Genomic DNA, 24,219 nt, shown 5'->3' on the forward strand with positions numbered 1-24,219 from the left:
AGATTGCTAGGAAGTGTTTTCAGAATTGCCTGTCTGGCAATTGGTGTTGTCTGAACCTCTTAAAGTGTAACTTCTAGAAACTGTAGTTTGCAATAGGTGGCTTTTTTCTATTTCTTCCCTCATTCAAGCTTTTAGGGGATCATGTGAGTCCTGAGACTGCAGCCCCCAGAAGAGTATTTACTTTTCTTATCTGCGTTTCATTTGTCATCATTTATGTTCGGTTAGCAGCAACAGAATCATTTCTTGTACGTCTGTCCTAGGAAAAGGAGCCTTCAGCAGTGATTATAGTGTAGCTGCATCCTTTAGGCATTTCAGATGTTGCAACTACCAGCCTTGCTAGTGGCTCTACTGCTCTAAGCTGCATAAAGTAACTGCTAATATTTATATGCAAAGACAGTATTTATTCTCTTTCTAAGTGAATAGATGAGTTTAACATCCAGGAAAGAAAAAAGGCTTTCTGAAGTTCAGAAAAAATCAGTGTTAATAGTTGCAAGCTTCATCATCTTGGACTTTGTCTCATTGTCAGTTTGGTGAGCTTCAATAACAAAAAAGCTACTATGTTAACCGTGTATCTAGGAAACTTAAAAAGTGACTTGGACGGTTGTGGAAGAGCCACTGCACATCTGAAATACTGAGCTTAAAATTGTCCTGTACAAGCAACAGCCTTTGGACATGCATACGTCTGTTAAATTAATCTGTTAATTAAAATCAATACAGTATTGGTGTATTAAAATCTCTGCAGTACAAGATCTGGAGCTTTGCATTTTCAAGTTTCCTAATGCTATTTATCCTAGGTTTGTTTGGTAAAACCATTGAGATCCATTAATATGGGATATATGGCCACTTACCTTGTATGCCATGCCTGAACATACTACCTAGAGTAAATAATAAAACCATCTCACTGGGACTCCTTTGTTTTAGATATAATTTGATTAATTGTACTTTTTCTGTTACAGATATCATCAAGCTAAGGTTGAGTGAATTGTGCTCATTACCTTAAGGATTTTCCATTATAGATATGATATAAAACTACATGTGTTGTCAGAACTATGTGCAGAAGTGTATCACATGAAAACAAGTCATGCATAATGTGAACTAGATTTTAAAAATTTTTATGAAGTCTATATAAATCTTCATGAAGATGGGGCAGGATATGTTTGTCAATATTATTCAGTGTAGATGAAAATTGTTTTTTCGTAGCATATCTGCTAGACCATGTGCTCACTAACTGTATTGCAAAATCATGTCAAAAAATTGTGTTAGGGAAGAGGGAAATTTATAAAGGTACATCTAACAGTCTCTTTCTTTCCTAATCTCATGCAGCAATGGGTCAGGAAGCTGGAAAACCTGTCTTGCCCAGACCATCGGGAAGATTTCGAGCTGCTACAGGTAGAAGATATGGAAGAAGACATACCTATGTTGTTTTTAGAGCATCAGTGAATAGACAAGGCAGAGGTGGACATCAACACAATGAAGACCAAAAACTACTAGAATTTGAGTGTGCTCAGGAACAGAATTCTTCCTGTACGTGCGTATTTCTGTGTTTGTGCCATTTAATTGCAAACTGGAGGGCTTCAGGGTAGAAGGGGAATGCACATAGAAAAAGGTGAAGAGTGTAGCCATGTAAATTACACAAAGTACATTTCATATATGTTTATACTATGCAACTTAGCATGAAGGTGAGTTAAGTTGCAGTCTTAAGCTGCTTAAGTTCATGTGAACTGCATTTCTGAATGAATGCATTCTTATCAGCTAGATATCCATAACATTGTATAGTTTAAATTACAAATCACATTTGAAAGATAATACCTCTTTTAAACTTGCGTTTGGAACTTGTCTATGAAGTAGTTGATATACCATGGAACAGATTATTCTGTCTTTGTCAGTCTTAGTGTAGTTACAGTGGAAACTGGAATCGAATCATAGAATGGTTTGGGTTGGAAGGAACCTTAAAGATCATCAAGATCCAACCCCCCTGCATGGGCAGGGACACCTTCCACTAGACCAGCTTGCTCACAGCCCCATCCAACCTGGCTTTGAGCACTTCCAGGGAGGAGGCAGCCACAGCCTCCCTTGGACCTTCCAGTGTCTCACCACTCTCACAGGAAAGAATCTCTTCCTCATATCTATCCTAAATCTCCCTTCTTCAAGTTTGAAACCATTGCTTGTGGAAAGGGAAGTTTCAGCATTTCTAATCTTGTGGGTTTTTTTTTTTAAGTTTTCCTGTTCTCATCTTAAATTTTCTTTTCATATAAACAAAGTAAAATGCTGCTTATAAACACATTACTTTAATACTTGGTTTTTTGCTATCACAAGCTGAGCTGAAATTGCTTATTTCCATGTACTGAGCTTAAATAAATAAGTTTCAGTATCTTAAGGAATAACTGCATCTCTGATAAATGTTTCTATACTATGTTTCTATTTTGCACTTTTGGTGCTAGTGAACTGTCCTTTCTTTTTCATGAGAAGTTGTTGGATATTGGTTTTGATTATTCAAATGTATCCTTTCTTACAGCTTCCCTTGAAATTGCCAGTCCACTGGTTCAAGTTTCTTCTGGTTCATTTCATCAGCCTTTATCAGGAAGTATTGCAACTGAAAGACTTGTTCACCAAACTGTAGCAAACCAAACTTCTAATTCAGGCCTATCTCCACTTTCTCCATTCTCTTATGGTCTGGAAGGCAACAAAGTCTTAGGGAACATTACAAATTCCCATGAAGGTTCTGAGGACCTTTCAGAATATGCGTCTGGAGGGTGTAATGGTTTGAATTGTCAGAAGGGAAGTGCTACCGTAGACATTGATTCTTATGAGCCAGATAGTGATGGAGAGAAAGATGATGTTCAAGACAAATTTTCTTCAGCTAGAAAAGTAAATAGAGTTAAAGGAACAGCAGAAAATACATTTTCTGGGTTAAAAAAACGCAGTCAGTCTTCTACTGACTTAGAGTTCCGTAAGTCCACTCTCAGCCACAGAGCTGCTAGGGAATGTTTTGAAGAAGCAGGACCAGTGCCTTCCGTGAGCCATTTTACCTTGGAGTCAGACAGGGCATATCCAAACAAAAAGACAGCAGAACCTTCTGCTAAAGATCCAGCTATACTTAAAAGCAACCCAAGTGGTGCCAGTTGTGAGACACAGCAGACGAAAACAGTTGATGTTGGAATTGGAGCCTCTGTAGCAATTGCTAATGAATTGAGTGTCAATGATAGGAGTGAGCAAGGAAGTTCACCTGAGCTAGTAGTGAGACCTAAAATAAGAAAACAAAAATCTGCAAGCCAGCTGCAAAGAGATGTGCTTCTTCCTAATAATGAAGAGGAAAATGGTTCTTGGAAGACAAGTGAAATTGCTCAAGTCCAGCAAGGCCCTGAAGGCCCTGCTGAGCGTGCCTTACAAAATAGCAAAGAAATGAGCTCTAGCATGGGCTTAGCTTCAAGAGGGCACAGAGGTTTTCAACAGAACACAGAAATAGACCTAGGGAAAAATGCAGCAGCCCAAGAACGTAAAGCTGTGTTAGGTAATACCACTTCTTGTGATGAATTTAAACATGGCAGTGAACGTGACATCAGACATTTGTCAGTGTCCTACGAAGACGAAGACAGGTAATGGTTCAATTTTGTATCTGCATTACTATTGAATCTTTTGTGCAAGTTCTATAATTTGTTAGCAAACGGAACATGAAAACTCTGGCAATTTCGGAATATGATCAGACAACAAAATGCCAACTTTTCCTTTCAGTAATGTAAAAAGCTTTTCCTTTTTATTTTTTTTTTAGGGTCAAAGGGCCCTACTGCTAAGCTTTTTGAACAGAGTTCTTCCTTGACATATCTGAAGAATAACTTGATAGGACTATTTATAGTCCCTTTTTTAATGGAAGTTATTAAGCCTTTTGGGTGCTTTCAGAGTACCTATTTATACAGTTTCAGATGTACTAATGGCTCCAATCTGGGCACCAGGAGCAGTATTCTGGCTCTGCCTGTTTTATGCTCTCTACCCAAAAGACAAGACTAATTTGGGTAAACCATTTGAGCGACTTTCTTCTTTGCTTTTATATTGTTGATCCTGTCCCCACTGCGTTTTTTTACAAGATGTGTCTTCTGCATGTTGATGTGGTGGTTTGTGTGCTTGCCATAAGGCTTCATAGGATTGCTATCACAGAACCAGAGAATGGCTTTATTGGGAAGGACGCTTAAAAATAATCTAGTTCCAACCCCCCTGCATGGTCAGGAACACCTTCCACTAGACCAGGTTGCTCAAAGCCCCATCCAACCTGGCCTTGAACACTTCCAGGGATGGGGCTTGGGCAAGTTCTCTGGGCAACCTGTTCCAGTGTCTAACTAACCTCACAATGAAGAATTTTTCTAATGTGTAATCTAAATCTCGTATCTTCCATTTTAAAGCCATTACCCTTTGTCCTGTTGCTCCATGCCCATAAAAAAGGCCATCTTTCCAGTAGGCCCCTTAAAGTATACTGCTATAAAGTCTCCCTGAAGACTCCCCTTCTCCAGGCTGTACAACCCAAATTCTCTCAGCTTGTCTTTGTGGAAGAGCCCTATGATCAGCCTCCTGACCATCATCATGGCCCTCCTCTGAACTTGCTCTAGAGGTCCGTGTTGTTGTTTTGTTGGGATATTAAGATTTTCCAGATCTAAAGTTAGAGATTCCACTGCTTTTGTGGAAAGAACAACATGAAAATTGATCTGCATAAGCTCTTGTCCTTTAAATATTGCAGCATTCCAGTTGTAAGAGGACAAAATCCTTAAGGCAATGTAAAATCTTTTCAGCTTCTGAAATGCTGCTACTGAAGATGAAATCCAAGGGAGAAAATGAGCTGTATTGTACAGCTGTAGTGTTGGTTTCCGTGATGCTGAGTGGATAGTTACAGCATGACAAAAAGAAATACAGGTTGCATATCTGAAAGTGACTGTCATGATGACAATAACTGAACCACTGAAGAAGCATTTGTTTTTAAAACCCTCAAAAGACTAATGTAGTACTTGTATACAAAGTACTTATGAGGTACATTATCAATGATTACTCTATACAAAGCAGTAATATGTTTATCCATTCTCAAAAGGTAATGCTCCATCTTTAATCCGTATTATATGTTTAAATGTACATCTGTAGCTGCCTAGAAAGCAGAATCAATGTGTGTCAAACTACATCCTGCAGCTCAACTTTCTTCTTTCCAATCCAGGAGGAAATCCACCTCAGTAATGCATTCTGGACCTTTGTCTCACATTTTTGCTTCAAGGCAGTGCCCAGTAATGTCAGTGGTAGCATGTAGAAGTTGTGTGAGAAGGAGAGTATCTTGTGTTTTTGTTAGAACCACGTGCTCTCAGAATGGTAATGGTAGTCCCTGGAGAGCAGGGTTGGTGGGATGAGGATCATATCCTTTTGTTCACTCCATTAATTTAGTTTTGTTTTGTATGGCATGCAAAGGCCAGTGCAACCAGGGGAGAGATATAAAGTTAATGTCTTACACTTTTGGTAAGTGGTAAGTTTAGAACTCCCCAACCATTAAGTGAGAGTCTGCTTCCCTGAAGAATTAGGCCCAGGTAAATCCTAAGTTTTGAAATAAACACATTCAGTGTTCTGCTGTTCAGTATTAATTGCTTTAGGGTTATCCTCATTTCTGGTTTGAATAAGTGTTTGTGTACAAATTTTAAAGAGAACAAATTTGCCCTAAGACATAGGAATGCTATTATATACTGTGTGGAAGTAAATTCCTGGATTGTAACATAGACAACTAAAACAAAAGACAAATATTTGGGTTCTAAAATATTAATATTCAGCTTTAGTTGGTATAAAGTGCATTAGACTACAGATCAGAATTAATTGGTGTATATGATTTCTGTTTTTAAGTAATCCTTTTAAATAGCCTTTTAAATAGCTTAGTATTGATGGGCCATTAATTCTTATTTCCTTAATTTTCCCTTGTCCTCAAAATTGTGGTAGAAAAATATATTCCTGCTTCAAAGTAAAATATTTCCCTATAACCTGTCTTGGCATTTTTTGTTTTTTTTTTTAAACCTGAACTGTGTAACTTCCAGTTTTTTGGAAGTACTTGCAATTCATTAAGTAAAAAGTTTTATTGGCATGTGCTTGTAGTACTATATAGAAAGATGGTTTCTTTAAAGTGAGTTTGTAGTTGGGGAGATAGCACATAGCCATACTGGGTTTAGCAGGTTGAAATACTGCTAAATACCTGAATACTCTGCAGGTATTGTGGAATGCTTTGTAGGATGTGCTTCTGTAAGCATGTTTGCTTTTTGGATGTTTGTTCATTTTCTGTAACGTTTTGAAGTGACATAGCTAGTTGACTATACTGTGAGTTTTGGTATGTCAGCTGTCATTGTTAGGAGCGAGTGACCCTTCTCAGTGGTGTTACCAAAGGTAGAGAAGTTTGTCCTTCTTGAGCTTCTGCTATTATCACTTTTGTTTAAGGTCCCCACATTTATTTGATCTCCTTTTCTACATGATGGCTGAGCAAATTCTCTTTGAAAAGCTCCCTGCCATTAACTTCTTTGGCTAGTGAATTACACAATTTGCAGCGTCATTCATCGTATCTTTGTATGATTAAAAAAGATGATTGCGTATGGCTCAGAGGTTTTGAACTTTAACTGTAAGGTTTGTTTGGCTGAGATGTAAGGCACGTGTTGCTTATTGCTAACCAAGCATTGCTGGTGCTGTGTTCTGTGTGTTGGAAGGAAGATGTGTGTCATGGGTCTGGGTTTATATACCTTAGTTATGTACTCAGCAAATGCTGAGGGGCAGAACAAAGCCTCTTTGCAAAGTGAGATGGGCAGAATTGTTTCTTAGAAATCAAATTTTTAATGTGTTCTTTGTGTGTATGTTACAAATAGTAAAAATTTACTTTATGCCAGAAAAAAAAGTCTGTATTGAGGGCAATGTTCAGAGAAAGGCAGGAAAATCCCAGTATGTTTGTTTTCTTTCCCCTAAAGCAATGTTTAAATTCACACCCTGTTACCTTGTTTAAATTGCAGCTCAGAATGCAGTGATGGAGAATGTTCTGCAGCTGTTCCTAGCTATTTTACTGCTGTAGAAAAACAGCAGTCCTCAAGTGAAGAGAGTGAGAAGACGACTCCAAGTGGAGAGGAACAGGAGCCAGTAGTAGATAGCAGCAGCAGTATTGAGGATACAAACTTGGCTGTTGGTGGAGTGTAAGGTTTTATTTTATTACTAATTTGTAAGTTCTGAATTAGCAGTAACATAGTATCTACAGAACACCAAGCAGAGTGACTTCTGAAAGTAGTTACTTTACTAGCAATAATTGCCTATGTCAAAATAATCTGAGTAAAATGTATGTCATATTGAGGAAAATGACTTGTCATGCAAACAGTTCTGTCCTGTGGAAGATACAGAAATAATGAGGGCATAGACATAGAGTACCAATAAGGATAATAACCTGGATATAGCAACTTTAAAAAGCCAAATGAGGCAAGTATTTTTTTTGTAGTAAATTTTAAAGTTAATTGCGATGCCATGTATGTTACATATCTTAGTACATGTTGCAAAGCATTAATATCTTTGCTTTATTACTTCAAATATTTTACTGCTTTTTGTTTCTGCTGCCCTAGCAGTGACTAAAGTAAGTTTTAACTACTTGCTCACTGATAACTTATTTTTCCAGTCATTCTGTACTTCACAAAATACCTACCTCTGTTGCAAGGCAAAATTTATTGCTGTCAATAGCCAAGCAAAGGTTTTTCCTAAGTGTCTAATATTGATATTTTATACTTAGTTTAGGTCTTTTTAAAACCCCTGCTTTTTCACCTTCTTCTGTTCTCAGGTAGACAGTGCCTATTACCAAGCAGTTCAAAACTCTGTTACTAAATTCTTAAAGTACTGTTACCTCCTGAGGTCTAGAGAATAACCATGGTATAATGAAAGCTCATCTGTTTCAGAATAACAACAGTGGAGCTGTATACCCTTTAGCTTTCTAAACCTGCAGATGGTACCCATTTCTAACTTGATTGCTGTTTATTTGTTCTCTAATAAGGAAAGTGTAACTTGCAGTCCTGTGGTCCTAAACATCCAGGTGACTTGGGTTTCTCTAGAAAATTCAGGAATTAGAGAAGTCTTTGTCCTTACACAAGTAACTTCTCTTGCAAATTCTATCTCTTTGCATTCATACCAAGTTTTACCATAAAGGCTGTTCATGGGTGTCGAGAGAGCTTTAAGAAAATCTTTAGTAACAAATTTACTAGCCCTGGCAGGGATACTCCAGGGAAAATACAAAGCAAGCTACTTAGTGTACTACTGATCTTGAGCATTAGAAAAATAATTTTGCCATGGAATTGTGTGTTACTAGATTGTCTCAACTGATACTACTGGGCGTATATTGTTTTCTTACAGCAAATACTTAACTCTTAGCTGGGACTCCCCAGGCTGGGAAACATTCAGCTGCAGCCTTTGTAATATGTGCAGCTTTTGTTGGTTGCATGTGGCTGCAAATTCTTAGATTTTTAGTTTTAGCTTCCCATTTGTTTATTCAAAGGGAACAGACATTACTGGAAGAAGGAGAGGTTTCTTCATCAATGAAACAGGAAGGAGAAAGTAGCAGTGATGAAGAAAATGATAAAGCTGATGAATCTATGCAGTCTGGAATGTTCCTGTTGGATGGAAATAACAACCTGGAGGATGACTCCAGTGCAAGTGAAGACCTCGATATGGAGTGGAGGTATGCCTTCCTAGTTTTCTCCATAAAGTTTAGAGGTTTTGTAGTTACTGTTTTACTTATGTAAGGTGTCAAAATATTCATGGCAAAATGCTCCTGCTTCAAAGAGTGACAATCTTATTTTAAGGCTTAAGGTACTTAAATGCTGTTACTCCCAGCGAGAGAGAGAGGATGTGAATTTGCTAAATCAGGCTGTTACCTGAGAAGATGCTGGTATCCTAAATATTCAGTGAATGGGTGTACTTTTCAATTAATTTTCAGGATGATAAGTTTAGTGGCAGTATGAAAGTAAAACACTACTAGTGTAGTAGTGCATTCAAGTCAGTGCAGTTTTATAATTGATGTTTTTCATTTCTGCAGCTGGTGTAAGTTTGTCTCTTTGAAATGCCATGTGCTTACCTGATATTGCCATGATCTTGAATGCTTCACTCAATTTCCTGTCATTAGATTGCTGAAGAATATTATAATATATTTTACAATTTCTGCAAATACCAGGAAGAATGTGAGCAGAGGCCCTTTCACAGCCTAATTCTAGAACAGTACACAGTGCATTTGTTAAGCACATGGAGGGTGGATGGTGGAAACTAGAAGTAAGATACTTGTTCTTACAGTGCCAGGCAGCAAGCTAGCAAAGGAATTTTAGGATATGGACAAAACCTGGGTTTTAAGTGTTGAAAACAAAACTTGAAGCAGTGACCAAGCTGTGGTGACAGTGTAATCAAAATCTGAATACGAGTTGTGAAGTGGCTTAATAGCATACCTATGAAATGCATAAGCTCTGCTGTATGGAGCAGTCAACAGTAAAAGCTCCCATCAAGTTCCCTTGCCTGTCATCTTTTTAAGAATTACTTAAAAATGTTGTGCAGTAGAGTAAAAGAGTGAGGATGATGTGAGAGAAGCAATACTGCAGACACCAAGGGTCAGAGAAGAAGGGGGAGGATGTCCTCCAGGTGCTGGAGGAAAAACTCCCCTGCAGCCTCTGTGGAAGACCACAGTTGAACAGGTAGGTATTTGCTAAAGGAACTCTGCCTGTGGACAGCCTGCATTTGCCTGTTAGTGAAGTACTGCAGATGTGGGAAAGACCCACACAGGAGCAGATTTATCCTGAAGGACTACAGCCTGTGTAAGGAACCCGATACTGGAGCCAGGGAACAGGCTGGAGTGGTGAAGAAAAACCTGCAGCAAACTGACCACAGCCCAAGCCCCATCCCTCTATCTGGTTGGAGTAGGGGAAGTATAGAGGAGTCAGGAATGAAGGAGAAAAGTTAAGCCTGGAAGGAGAGGGAGAGGTGTGGTCTAAGGGCAAGATGTTACAGCTTTTGCCTTTTTTTCTGAACTATCTAAATAAATTTGTAGAACTGCCCAGACTGGAAGAAATTTCAAAAGATCATCTGGTTCAACCTTTCAACCTTAAGCTGAAACTGTTTTTTCTATGATGGTGATTGGCAAGTGATGTCCCTATCTTCATCTCAATCACAAGCTTTTAGTCTTATTTCTGCCTCGGTCCCATTGAGGTGACGGAGTGAAAGAGCAGCTGGGTGGGTATCTGTCAGCCAGCCAGGGCCAAACCAACACAACCCCCTCATGAGAGCATACACACAGTTGTTATTAGGTGATGTGAAGAAATTTGATGTACCCACCCTTCGTGTTATTACTATTTATTTTGGAATTAAGACCACATTTCCTAACTTTTTTTTTCAGCGTATTTGATGAGTTTGATGGCCTAGGATTTCCTCCAGCCCTTCCTTTTGTGGATCCTCGTTTCTTAGCATTTATGGCAGTAGCAGATGAACAAGCTGTGGAGGTATTCAATTATTCTTGCTGGTATTATATCATTGATGATGTGACCTAAGTTTTTATTATTGAATATTTGCAATGTAATCTGAAAAGTGAGAGGACTACTTCCCTGCTTTAGCTTGAACTTTCAGGTCTACAAGATTGAAAAATAATAACTCTAAGTTCCTGAGTTATGTATTTCAAGAAGTCCTTCATCAATGCTGTTTCCCCTGTTTTCTCCTAAAGGAAAAAGATACTGATATTATGAACAATGCTATTTAAAGTATTCTAAAGAATGCTGACAAATCCTACATAACAAAGGATAATTTGTTACCAAAGGAGAAGAACCTGGATCTGTGCTTATGAATTGTCCCAGACTTTTATTGGATATCTTATAATTTTAGTCCTCAATAGAAGTCTTCTCTATGCCTTTCTATATTGACTCCATGTGTTTTTAAATTAAAAAAAAGAAACACAAAACACACCAAAACCCAATACTTACCTTTACTTTGTTCTAATTCCATTTCATCTAATTTTAGATAAACCAGAACATTTCTTATTGAGAACAAGCATGTATATGATCTTTACTATTTTGCATGACATAGGTCACTGTTAAAGTGAATATGGAGCTACCTGAAATTCACTTTGATGCAGTGCAACAGTCTTGCACTAACAGAAATCTGTTGCAGGGTATTTGTCAAAATAAGAGTTAAATGATGTATAGACAGGTAATACAATAATAAAATTAAATGCTTTCTATGTGACATAGTTTAGGGGCATCAAGGACCAGTGTGACTACTAGTTCTTCAAATAAGATTTGACAGTCTGTCCTGTTAACAGCGTGCTTGTAGACACAATACCAAGGGTGCTTTAAAATGCTTTTTAAAGCTGACAGTGGAATGATCATGGGATTTTTTTTAATGAGTATGTGAAAATTCAATGATTTGTGAATAAACTTCATTAGGGTTTTCCAAGGGGGTGAAGGGCTAATCCATTAAGTCATTCAGTTTCTAGGCATTGTGCATCCCCAAGGTATAAAGAAGGTCAGTATTATTCATCATCAAGTACCATATGATCTTCTTCTGCTGTCTAGGTTCTTGTTAGCTTTAGTTATCTTGAGATACTTCAGAACTGCTTATTAGTGTAGGAGGTCTGTTGATAGCCTTACTTAAAACAGTATTTCAAAGTTATATAGAAAAAATTCCTTGTTGCTTTCAAAACTGTCAGTTTTCACTTTATCAGAAAGGAGAGAGCTATAGAAACAGTTGACTTCCTCCTTTGCACCAAAGGAGGACCTCTGTAGGGAGGAGAAACTAATCTTATATTCTTTTTTTTAATCAATGTTAGCACTTGAAGAGGAGGCAGGTTATTGTGGCCGAGTTTTTCTTTCTCATTACTATGCAACACTGCTCTTTCAGAACAGAGGTGTTCATTCTTGTCAGGCTGAAATGTAAAAGCAGTCCTGAATGGCTAACTGAGAAGCTGCTGTAATTAGACTAGTGACAGTACGAACAGTGTCATTGAAGACACTTGGCAGATGGCTAAAAAGATGCCTTTTTAGGTAACCTCTCTGGTACCTATGGTGCAGAACACTGGATGTTGGACAAGTGGGTCAAGTCAAGTCTTGGACAAGTCTCTTAAATAGTATTTGGGCCTGCAGCTACTGCTTAAGTGTGTGGAACTGCACTTGAGGGGGTTACTAGTTTGTTCAGGATACGAACTCAGTGCTTCTGTGTTCTTCACTCTTCAGTTCAGTTTGTTCCACTCTTAAGACAGGTATATCTAGTGTGCTTCTTAGTGAATATGAGCAGCCTGACTTCTGTGTTGCAATTGTTTTCTACTAGACATCCTTTCAGTGGCTTAGAGCATTGCATGCATGATATAAACATCAGATCTGTCTGCTGCAGCATTGGAGTTTAATGCTTCACCTTACAGAATCTTTAAAAGTTTCTAAAAAGATAACTTAAAAGCAGCACTATACCTGTCTTAAGTCATTTTACAGATCAGAAAGTCTGTGTGGATCTGTTTTTTTGCTGGAAGCTTACATGGTAATGTAACCAAGGGACTTAGTATTTCTGTTTATACCTGAGGTATTCAATAGATGATGCTAGGAAACTCATTAGTGAGGCTTTTATTTTCAGAAAGTGAAATGCGATCATTCTTGTATTACCAAGCTTTATTTTTTACTTGCTTTCTTTCATGAAACTTTATACAATGAATATGTGTTAAATAGACAAGTTGTTGCTCTTTAAGAAGAACAAGCTGTTACTCTTTTGACTTTCAGTTTGGTCTTATTCATTACAAAACCAAAAAAAATGTTACAGTGATTAGTCCCACAGATTTAACTTCCAGTCAAGAAAATAGTAGCATTAGAATTGGATTTCTTTTCTTGCTTCTTTGTTTTTATATGGAGTGCTCTATTTCTTAAGAAGTCTCTCCTCCCCCTTTTCAGACTATTCTGACACATTTGGAGCTTCTTGGATTTGGTGTTGAAGATGTTCATCCACCAGCTCCTAAAGAAAGCATAGACTCTCTGCCACAGATTATTGTCACAGATGACCATGATGGTATGGAAAAACAAAATTCCACAATATTTCTTAAAAAAAAAAAAAAGGTTTTCAGTAGTGTCCTCAATGCACTATTTAAACATTGTGTGTAGCTGACAATACTTACTGTGCAGCTGACAGGGCTTGCTCTTAAGGACTTTTGAATCTCGAATCAGATTGAATATAACTTTCATAGGTTTGGAAAGCAACCCTTTAATGGATTTAAATGTGATTGTATTTTGTAATCAGTGATACTGGTATAACATGTATTTTCATTTCAACTTATGCTATATGCAAAACAAGATGATAATAATAATGCTTTTTCTTTATCATAGGTATAGGTAAAGATCAGTGTTGTACCATCTGTTACAGCGAATATGTGAAAGATGAAATCATAACACAGCTACCCTGTCATCATTTGTTTCACAGACCTTGTGTTATTCATTGGCTGCAGCAAGTAAGTACTATGGAATTGGTGAGGGTTTTGTGGGTTTTCTTGAGTATTCCCATTCTTTGGAGAAGAACACTAACTTTCTGAAATCAAGGGATGAAATACCAAAAAATAACTGGCTATTCACTTTGTTTTATGGGACTAAATTCTAGTGCAAGTGAGGAAAGTGTATCTGTGCTTACCTTAAGGGCAACTTCTTAAATACAGTCCCTGCAGGACTGCTCCCTGTGGAGGGGATCCACTCTGGAGCAGTTTGGGCAACTGCAGCCTTTGGGAAGGTTTCTCTGTAAAAGGTCATAGAGATAGATGTGTCTCCCATGGGAGACACCCCATGCTAGAGCTGGGGAAGAATGTGAGGAGTCCTCCCTCTGAGAAGGCAGGAGAGGCAGAGACAACTGACCACAACCCCCAATTCCCTATATCACTGACAGAAGGAGGCAGAGATTTTCAGAGTAAATTTAAGCCCAGAAAGAAGCAAGGGGAATGACAGAGTGGCTTTGGTGGGCACTTAGTGCCCAGTCAAGATGAACCCACCACATGAGGCTAGGCTACACCTACATTTATGAATTTAAACTTTTTTTCTTTGCTCATGCGCTCTGCTTTATGCACAGTATGAGCACAGAATTGCTACTTCTCAGTGAGCCTACAGAGTAATATATAATTTCTTCAAGAGGTACAAGGAGAAGATTGATCATCCTAATCTGAATTGGAGAGAACCACTAGCATGGGCTGTTTTGGGATTTATAATTGAATTTTTTTTACCTTCATAATTTGGATTACTAGGTTCATATTACATGTCTTGCTCCTGCTGAAAACTAGGACAAAATACTACCTCTCAGATTTGAGCTGTACCTGGTTTATAATTAAGCCTTGCCTCAAATTTTCCCACTGTAAAATAGTGAAGACCTTGCAGAGACCCTGATGTCTGCTATATAACTGCTGTAAAAGCAAAACAAGTCTTTTGCCTGAGCTTGTTAGCTGTCTCTTAGCTACAGGTGGTCAGTCCAGTCAAATTTGACTTTGTGACAGTGCTGTAGTGAAAATGTTAAATGGTTTGTAAATAATAACCTTTAGCTTTTCTATAGAATTAAAGGTAAACTGTAATAATGACCTGTTTGGTTTTTTTTTGTAGTCAGGAACATGCCCGGTGTGTCGTCGTGTGCTTTAACCTGTGCTTACTGAAACAGCTGCAGCCACTATTTCCCTTCTATCTGATTGTTATGTTGCATATTCTGTTTAAGTTTTTGACACTAAAATAAAGTAAATGTTGCCCACTTAATTAAAATGTGAAAATAGTTATGTCTAAAATATTATATGTAAAATACTATCAAGATTATATATTTGGAAAGATGGTTCAAGATTTTCTAACCTCTTTATATTTACTCAAAAGAATGTGCAGCTTTTTCTTAGTGGAACATTTCTGGTTACTGAATGTCTAAAGCTTGTATTGTCACAAATGTTTCTATGGTGTGGCACTTTTTCCAAGATTTTGCAGCTGCAGTGCAGTTGTAGCTTATTGAAGTTGTTTCTTAGGTAAAGCAGGTTATAACTCAGCTAAGTGGTTTTGTCAGCTAGTGCCACTGAATGACTTTCATTGATTTAATATTTGAATCAAATGTAAATCTGTGATGGCACCAATGTTGCTGTTTGATTTAATTGGAAACAAATTGTGCAGCAGAATAATTTCTTACCAGTTGATTCCACAATAAACTTTTTTGTCAAAAGTGCTGTTAACTTGCTGTTGTCTCTGTTTTTGTTCTGCTTTTTGGTTTGGGGTTTTTTTGGCATTTTCGTTTTGCTTTTTGTAAATGCTGGTGCTGTTTATAAGCCTGCATTGAAGAAGTATATAAACTACAGAACTTTAGCATTTGAAGTTCTAAGAAGTGGCATCTATAAGAGCTGGACAGCTCATTCCTTAAATCTGTGTTTAAATTCTATTCTATTAATTAGAACTCCTTCATGCATGTGTGGTATTTATATATCTCAGACCTGGTGATGCTTTCTAATGTACATAGGATTAAAATATTCTCAGCTCCTGGAGTCCTAAGTCTGAAAAAGGTAGTAGAAACTTCACACACTTAATGGAAAAATAATTTGAGAATTTGGCTGTTAGGCTACACCTTATATTTTAAAGGAGAGAAGGCTGATCTCTAAAATGTATTTCTCTAAATAATATTCTAAGGTATGCAAAAAGAATGTGGAGTTTATCATTACAGGATGGAAATCCAATATTTGGATGTGTAACTTTATACTAATGGCTGCATAAGAACTTTTCTGTTGCCCTTGGGTGGACATCCCGTTCTTAAAATGTTGTTGCATGGGAATAATAGATGAAAAGTCTAATCAAACCCCCTCAAAGCAGTTGCAGATTTTCCCAGTAACTTTGAAATTAAGTTGATTAATGTCTTTGGTTAAATATTAACTCTCAGGAGAGTTATGATTATGGCTGCCATCATGGTATCTCATTTCTCTACAAATAATTTAGCAGTAGAAGATGGTAATCTTCTACTACTAATTTCATGTAATTCCATGACACATGGAGCTGGGTGATGTACTTTGCATTGTAACTGCAGAACAAAGTTGTTGGCACTTGCCATGAGTTGGCTGTTGGGATTTTTCAGTTATGCAGTTGTAAAACTTGAAGTACAAGGAAGCCAAAGCAATAGCATATGGTGAAAAGTGGCACATGTGTAGTTCCTTGATAGCTTATTTTGCTGTATTAAATTTTTGTATTTGCTGAAGTAGACATCAGTAGGATTTGGGGAAATGTGACAAACATATATTTGTAGGCATACTCATGAGCAGAATGCATACTGATCCAAGAAGTATTATCTGCTGCATCTCTATTGCAAGCTAGTGCTGTGGAGAGTGGTTGATCCATGGCTACCAAATACCTCAGATGAAAAAATACTATTGCAACCATCAAAGATTATGCAAGGTGTTTATGATGTATGTAGATTTTGGAGAAACTGAAAATTACATTTTTGTTGCTTGCAGGGAAAGTTAAACTTGTTCTTTGTTAGGGAAACTGTTATCTGTCAGGGAGATTTTACTCCTAGTGAAGCCATGTTGGCTGTTGTCAATCACCGTCATTTTCCATTGGCCTTAGAATACTTTCCAGGAGAATCTGCTTCATAATCTTGCTGAGCACAGAGATGAGACTGACTGGTGTGTAGTTCCCTGGGTCTTCCCTTTTTCTCTTGTTAAAAATGTGTGTTGTTTCCCCCTCTAATGTCAGTGGGACCTTCAACAGACTGCTGTAACTTTTAAAATAGGATGGATAGGGGCTCAACACCTTCATCTTCCAGTTTGCCATGACCCATGGATGCATATTGTTTGGTACTCGTGCATCTTCAGTTTGATTAGATGTTCATGTTTGATTGTGTTTAACATGATCTTCTAGAGGAGTGAGCAGTTGTTCATTCTCATTTGGATTGTGTAAATTGGCTGGTGTGGATAGAGCACTTGCCACTGAAGACAGAGGCAAAAAAAGGTTGAGAACCTCAGACTCCACCATGTCACTTGTAGTCAGGTCTCCTGTTGTTTTTTGGTTTTTTTCATTTTCCTATCTTGACACTTCTTCAGGTTTCCTATGTACCTGAAGAAACCCTGTTTTGTTTTGTTTTGTTTTCACATCCCTAACCCATTTCAGATCCAGCTGTGCCTTGGCTTTCCTGAACCCCTTCCTGCACTCAGAGGCCCTATCCCTATAATCTCTCTACTATGTATATCCCTGCCTCTAATGCATATGCATTTTGGTTTTATGTTTTAGTTTGGCTAAGACATCTTGAATTAGCCAAGCTGGCCTGATGCTTCCCCTACCTGCCGTATTAAACATCGGGACTGAGAGCTCTTGCAACTTTAGAAAATTGTCTTTAAATATCTGCTAGCTCTCATTCCTTTGCCACCGTTACAACTAAAACAACTGACAGTAATTTTCTTTTTTGATTGCTTAGTTGCTCTTTTACCTTCAAAGTATTCTTTCCTCTTCCTTTCTTATTCTTTCTTATTCTTTCTTATTCTTGGGGTGCCCTATATAGGGACAAGAGTAGGACTTCATGATCCTGGTGGATCAGCATATTCTATGATTCTGTACACCAGAACCAAACCAGAACCCTTTGCTCTATACTGCTCTCTAATAGGTCAGTCCTCAACTTATATTGGTACATGGTGTTGTTCTTTCTCAGATGCAAAGCTCTACACTTGCCCTTGTTGTATTTGGTTAAATTCAATAGAATTATCAAGGTTGGAAAAGACTTCTAAGATCATCAAGTCTGACCATCTGCACTCCAACCCCTAACCACTAAACCATCTGTAACATCTTCTGTCTTCTGAACACCTCCAGGGAGGGATGATGCCTCCACTACCTTCCTGGGCAGCGTGTCCAATGTTTAAACACTCTTACTGTGAAGAAATTTTTTCTAATATCCAACCTGGAGCTCCCCTGGTGAAACTTGGTCCCAGTTCCACTTGTCCTATCACTGTCCATTAGGGAGAATAGGCCAACATCTGTCTCACTACAATCTCCTTTCAGGTATCTGTAGAGAGCTATGAGGTCACCCCTCTGCCTCCTCCTGCCCAGGCAGGTTGTCTCAGCCCTGGTTCCCTCAGGCTGTCCTCATGAGGTCTGTTCTCCAGACCCCTTCTTAGCCTATTTGCCTTCTCTGGACCCTCTCCACCACCTCAATGTCCTTCTTACACTACAGTGCCCAAAACTGCACAAAGGACTCGAGGTGCAGCCTTACTAAGGCCAAGTATAGGGGAGGATCAGATCCCTGCTCCTGCTGGTCACACTGTTCCTGATGCAGGCCAGGATGGAGTTGGCCTTCTTGGCCACCTGGGCACACTGCTGGCTCATGTTCAGCTGTCTGTCAGTCAGCACTGGGCAACTCTCCAGTCACTCCTCCTCAAGCTGTAGCACTGCTGGGGGTTGTTGTGGCCAAAGTGCAGGACCTGACATTTGGCCTTATTGAAACTCATGCACTTGGCCTTGTGCAATCCATTGAGCCTGGGCAGATCCCTCTGGAGAACCTCCCTACCCTCAAGCAGATCAACACGGCCACCCAACTTTGTGTTGTCTGCAAGTTTACTGAAGGAGCACTCTGTCCTCTCATCCAGATCACCAATAAAAGTGTTAAAAAGTAGCAGCCCCAGCACTGAGCCCTGGGGAGCACCATTCATGAGCAGCCCCCAGATGGATTTAGCTCCATTCAGCACAACTCTCTGGACCCATCCAAGCAGTTCCTTATCCAGCAGAGCACATGCACTTCCAAGCCACGAGCAGACTGATTCTCTAGGAGAATGCTGTGGGAAACCTTGTCAAAGGCCTTGCTAAAGTCAGAGGCACACAACATCTGCAGCTCTTCCCTCATCCAATAAGTGGGTTGTTCTGTCATAGAAGGAGATCAGGTGGGTCAAACAGGACCTGCCCTTCATGAAGCCATGCTGACTGGACCTAATCACCTGGTCCTTGTGCATATGCTGCATAATAGCACTCAGAATGATCTGCTCCATCAGCTTCCCTGGTACTGAGGTCACACTGACTGACTTGTAACTTTCTGGCTTATCCTTTAGTCCCTTCTTATATATGGGGATTATCTTGGCAGTTTTCCAATCGTCTTTTCCAATCTCTCCAGTGAGCCAGGACTGCTGATAAACGATGGAAAGTGGCTTGGTGAGCACCCCCACCAGCATTTTTAGCACTCTTGGGTGCATCCCATCTGGCCCCATGGATTTGTGCACATCCATGTTGTGCAGCAGGTCACTGACCATCTCCTCCTGGATTATGGAGGGATTGCTCTGCTTCTGGTCCCTTTCCCCTAGCAGGGAGTTGGATTCCCTCAGTATGAATGGTCCTCCAACTAAAGACTGAAGCAAAGAAGTCATTAAGCACCTCAGCCTTTTCCTCATCTTTTGTCATTATGTTTCCTCATGCATCTACTAGGTGATGGAGGGTTTCCCTGATCTTTCTTTTGTTGTTAATATATTTATAAAAGCTTTCCCTGTTATCCTTAGCCATGCAGGCCAGATTAATTTCTAGTTGGGCTTTGGAGTTTTTAATTCCCTCCGTGCATAGCCTCACAGCATTTTTGTGGTCTTCCTGAGTGGCCTGCCCCTTCCTTCAAAGGTCATAAGTTCTCTTTTTCTCCTTGAGAGCCAGCCAAAGCTCCCCATTCAACCAAGCTGGTCTTCTGTGCTGCTGACTCATCTTACAGTTCATGGGGATGGTCTGCTCCTGTGCCATCAAGACTTCCTTCTTGAAGAGCTTCCAGCCTTCCCCAGCTCCTATACCCTTCAGAACAGATTCCCAACAAATTTTGGCCATCAGGCTGCTGAAGAGGCTAAAGTTTGCCCTTCCAAAGTCTAGGGTAGCAGTTTTGTTACCCTGGCACTTCTAAGAATGAGGAGCTCTTAACAATGTGTGGTTGCTGTACTCACAATAGCCTCCAACCTTCTATCTCCTACCAGCCCTTCCCTGTTCACAAAAAGCAGGTCTAGTAGGGCACCTTGCCTGGATAGTTCAATCACCACACTGTGTTAGAAAGTTCTCTCTTCAACACATTCCAGGAACTTTGAGGACTGTGCCCTCTGCTGTGTTGTAATTCTAGCAGATGTCAGGGAAGTTGAAGTCCCGCACAAGAACAAGGGCGAATGACAGTGAGATGTCACTCAGGCATTTTTAAAATACTTCATCCACCTCACTGGTCTGTCTGGGAGGTCTGTAGCAGAATTTCTCTCTGGCCAGCTCCTCAGACTGCCTAGGTCTTGCTGGATGGCAGCACAGCCTTCTGGTGTGTCAGCCACCACTCACAGGTTTTTGACAACAGAAAACTTCCTGACAGTGCACTCTGTTCCCTCAGCCAAGTCACTGGTTTGCATTGAATATACTGGGCCCAGTACCAGTCCCTGAGGGACCCCACTAGATACAGTGCTACAGCATGACTCTGTCCCATTGACCGCAACTCTCTGACTTCCTTCCTTTTGCCAGTTTACAGTCTACCTCACTACTCCATCGTCCAGACCTCAGTTTAGCTGTGAGGATGCTGTGGGAGACGGTGTCAAACACTTTACTGAAATCAAGATAAACCACATCCACTGCACTACCATCATCTATCTGCCTGGTTATGTCCTCATGAAAGGCTAACAAGTTGGTTAAACATGACTTCCCCTTGATAAAACCATGCTGAGTGCTCTTAATAACCCCCTTGTGCCCAGAGACAGCACAAAGGAGAAGTTGTTCTATCACTTTTCCAGGGTGGAGGTGAGGCTGACTGGCCTGTAGTTACCTGGGTCCTCCTTTGTAACCTTTTTGAAGACTGTAGTGACGTTTGCTTTCTTCCAGTCCTCAGGCACCTCTCCTGTTCCCCACAACTTACCGAAGATGATGGAGAGCGGCTAAGCAATGGCTTGTGTCAGCTCCCTCAGCAACCCATCAGGACCCATGGATTTATGAATATCCAGATTGCTTAACTGATACCTAACCTAGTGCTAGTGGATGAGGCTCCTTATCCTGTGTTATACAGGAGACAAATGGGCTGACAGTTGCCTCTGTGTAGCCTTTGGATGTATGAATCTGTTATCAAAGGTTAAACCAGTGTTCAGGAGTCCTGTAGTGCACCTGACTGATGCTGCCTTGTCACTGAAGTCCTTTCCAAACTGATAAAACCAAAATCTGGTACTTGTCAGAGCCAAGGGAGGAAAAAGCTTCAACATGAACTCATGTCAGACACATACGGTATAATAAAATAATAATTAAAAAATAACTTCTGTGAGTTTGAGAGCAAAGACTATCAGATTATTGAGGTGGAGAGAGAGGAGGATATGTCATTGAGAAGATTATATATTTGCTATGGTTGTACTTTCAGTATAAACTCCCAAGGTGTATTTCCAGATACAGTATCTTTTGCTTCGAGCTTGCAATATCAATCCTGAAAACGCTCATTGTGTTTTAGTGAATTTAAAGCTATTGCTATAAGTGGTGCAATTTAAACAGCATCATTAGTGTTTCACTTATTCTTTCATAAAACAAATATACACATCTGTAGGAGTCCTCGTGCAAGTTGTCCTTTTAATAGGGTAATCTCTCCATGGTAATGATGTGCCTTAGTGATCACATCTAAATCGATGCTGTGAGTTTAGCTCTTGTTGCTATAAATATCCCACTCTGAAAACTGTTGCAGATGAGCAACAGCTCAGTAATTTGAGTGTTTTTTATCTGCATGTTGTTAGAATCCATGCTCTTTCCCCTGTGTTTTGTGTTGCTAAGTGCTTTAGGATATTCATAATGGAAAACAGGAAAATATGATGTCATGTCCAGTCCTTTAGTCTGTGTGATGCACACAGACAATTAGGATGAATAATTATTTAGGCAAGAGAAGGTATATCACTACATGGTAAATAAGCCTTTATTCTTCATAGACTAATAAGCAAAATCTATATGTACAGTTCTGTTGTCCTACAATTCCACATTAATGTAATTTTTTTTTCATGTAAAGACTCTCTGTAGATAGACAATTACCTCGCTCTGAGCCATAGATCATAAATAATGATAGAAAAAACAATTAATGCTGGTTAGTAGTTAAGTATGAGAGTTTAATGCTGTCTCAGGGACAAAATATAAAGGTCATGATTTGAATTTATGTCAGAGCTGCTTTGCCCTTCTGAGGTGCAGGAGACTTTCAAATAAAGGAGAATGAAATAACAAAAACAAAGGACAAACGGGATTATAAATGGGATTATAGTCCAATGTTTCTTCCTCATCTGTTAAAGCACAGTAAAAAATAGGCCTTTTCAGTTGTGAGGCAGAATTTCTTCAACTTGCCAGACAAGAGTCTTTGAAAAGAAGTAAAAAAAACCCATTTGTAAGGTACCTGTCTATAGCACTGGGGTGAAATGGGGAAAGTGCTGATCTCCAGAAGTACCTCTCTTAGGGCTGCACATTTTAGGTGGCCTCTCCTTAATTTGTTTTTTTGATATGTGGTTCTGCTGGTCCCTGTTTACATTGTATGTGATGATGATGTAACATTACTGAGAACAAAAACTGAAGACTGAAGAATGTGTCACTGTAAGATGTTTAAGCACAGTTTATCTGTTGCTCAGTGCAAAAAAATCTGTAGTTGATTTAAAAGTCAGATGCCCTTTTTGCATCCATGGATTTTTATCTCTTGCATTCACCTTCTCCTAACATCCCAGAAAGATGTGAAAGGCATTAATTCCTGGGAGGATGGTTAGGGAAAAAAAAAAATCTCTTAATAAACTTCATTACAATTTCTACTTGATATAAGGCAGTTTAAAAACTGTTCATGTAACTGAAAAACATGATTGGTTGACATTCATCTCATGCACTGGCATGTGTTTCCAAATGTTACATTCAATGGGAGATACATGTGTGTACATAGTGTTTCACAGTGACATGTTTCAAATATAACAGTGATCTTTAACCAATATGTATTCTTTTCTCTTGTTATTATTTTGCATATGACAGTAATGTTCTGTTCATTCCATCTATGCCCATTTTTTGTGGCTCATATGTGTAGGTGCTTTCCCACATATAATGATTTTTTTAATATTTTTTAAATAGAATGCACACAAAAGTATGAAATTTTGTTGATTTGCTTACTGCAACCTAGTTCATAGAATCACAGAATCCTAGGGGTTGGAAGGGACCTCGAAAGATCATCTAGTCCAACCCCCCCTGCCAGAGCAGGGCCACCTAGAGTACCTCGCATAGGAACGTGTTCAGGTGGGTTTTGAATGTCTCCAGTGAGGAGACAGTTATAAATGGCCTGTTAATTTTTTAAAATCAATTTAGTTTAATTGTTCTTTTACATGTAATGAAAGTAAAAAACTGGAACAAAATTCAGCCATGCATTAACTGCATTGATTTCAGTCTGCTTATCCTTAGCTTTTTTTTGACATATTATGTCCAGGAAATGTGTTGTGTATTTATTTACTAAGCAAATAAATCTCTGCATATGTAGAGGAGAGATCATATGGTCCGTACCAGAAACAGCCCTGCAGTGAAAACCATCAAGACAAGAAAAAAATAATTGTGCTGAAATGTGTAAAACATTTTTGTTGCAGGCAATGAAAACGAAAGATAGAGAGCACATACCTGCTACATTTCTTGTAAAAGTGGCAGAAAGTTAAAAGAGTTCTGTTAAGCCTTTGGTTTTTATCAAGTGTCTGAGCAATCAGGCACATATGAGGTCAAAGCACTTTTTTTTGAGAGCAGAACTGCTCTCTCAGGGAAAATGGAAGGCATAAGATCATCTTATGGTAAGGCATCTTACCTACCATAAGATGGTGGTAACATGGATATATTTTTTGTCTTTCATTGTCCTCAAATCTTCTCATCTTTCTACTCTACTGTAGAATGAAGCAATTGTGGATTTGGATTTCCTTACAAGGTCCCTGAAAATGCATTCTGGATTTGAAAAGTAGGTATTACTAGTTTGAGATGGATATAGTGTATTTTTTTCAGAAATCGTAAAGGGGCACAAAATATAACCTTCAGATCATTCCTTGTATAAAATTGGTTAGGGCAACTAACAGATAGGGTAACTGGGCTGGACCAGTGCTGCAGTAAAAGCAGAGAAGAAAACAGTGCTTTAATCTGTTGTTTTGGCGAACACTGCACTACTTATTTTGTTTTTTTTTCCAAGGTCTGATTTCTTCCTCCACTATTCCTCTGTTGTGTCTAGACATGAAATTTTCTGGGGAGCCTCCTGTTTCTGTTTTTCCTCTGCTGT

At 39.1% G+C, this 24,219-nt stretch overlaps 1 protein-coding gene across 1 annotated transcript; it reads left to right on the forward strand.

Moving 5' to 3' along the window:
* The first annotated feature begins 1,325 nt into the window (after positions 1-1,325).
* Positions 1,326-15,106, forward strand: PJA2 (praja ring finger ubiquitin ligase 2). Its single transcript, XM_030467536.1, has 8 exons — positions 1,326-1,524; positions 2,516-3,596; positions 7,002-7,178; positions 8,516-8,698; positions 10,397-10,499; positions 12,924-13,038; positions 13,353-13,474; positions 14,601-15,106. The coding sequence occupies exons 1-8, from the start codon at positions 1,326-1,328 to the stop codon at positions 14,634-14,636; spliced, it is 2,016 nt and encodes a 671-aa protein (XP_030323396.1). The 3' UTR covers positions 14,637-15,106.
* Positions 15,107-24,219: the final 9,113 nt, after the last annotated feature.

This window comes from Calypte anna, chromosome Z, assembly GCF_003957555.1.
Source record: "Calypte anna isolate BGI_N300 chromosome Z, bCalAnn1_v1.p, whole genome shotgun sequence".
In the NCBI taxonomy this organism is placed as follows: Eukaryota; Metazoa; Chordata; class Aves; order Apodiformes; family Trochilidae; genus Calypte; species Calypte anna.

Excerpts from the sequence above, each read along its gene's own strand:
- PJA2 (XM_030467536.1), top strand. The coding sequence starts at position 1,326 with ATGGGTCAGGAAGCTGGAAAACCTGTCTTGCCCAGACCATCGGGAAGA. Across the intron at positions 3,597-7,001 it reads TCCTACGAAGACGAAGACAG|CTCAGAATGCAGTGATGGAG; the intron begins GTAATGGTTCAA and ends TTTAAATTGCAG. Across the intron at positions 8,699-10,396 it reads GACCTCGATATGGAGTGGAG|CGTATTTGATGAGTTTGATG; the intron begins GTATGCCTTCCT and ends TTTTTTTTTCAG.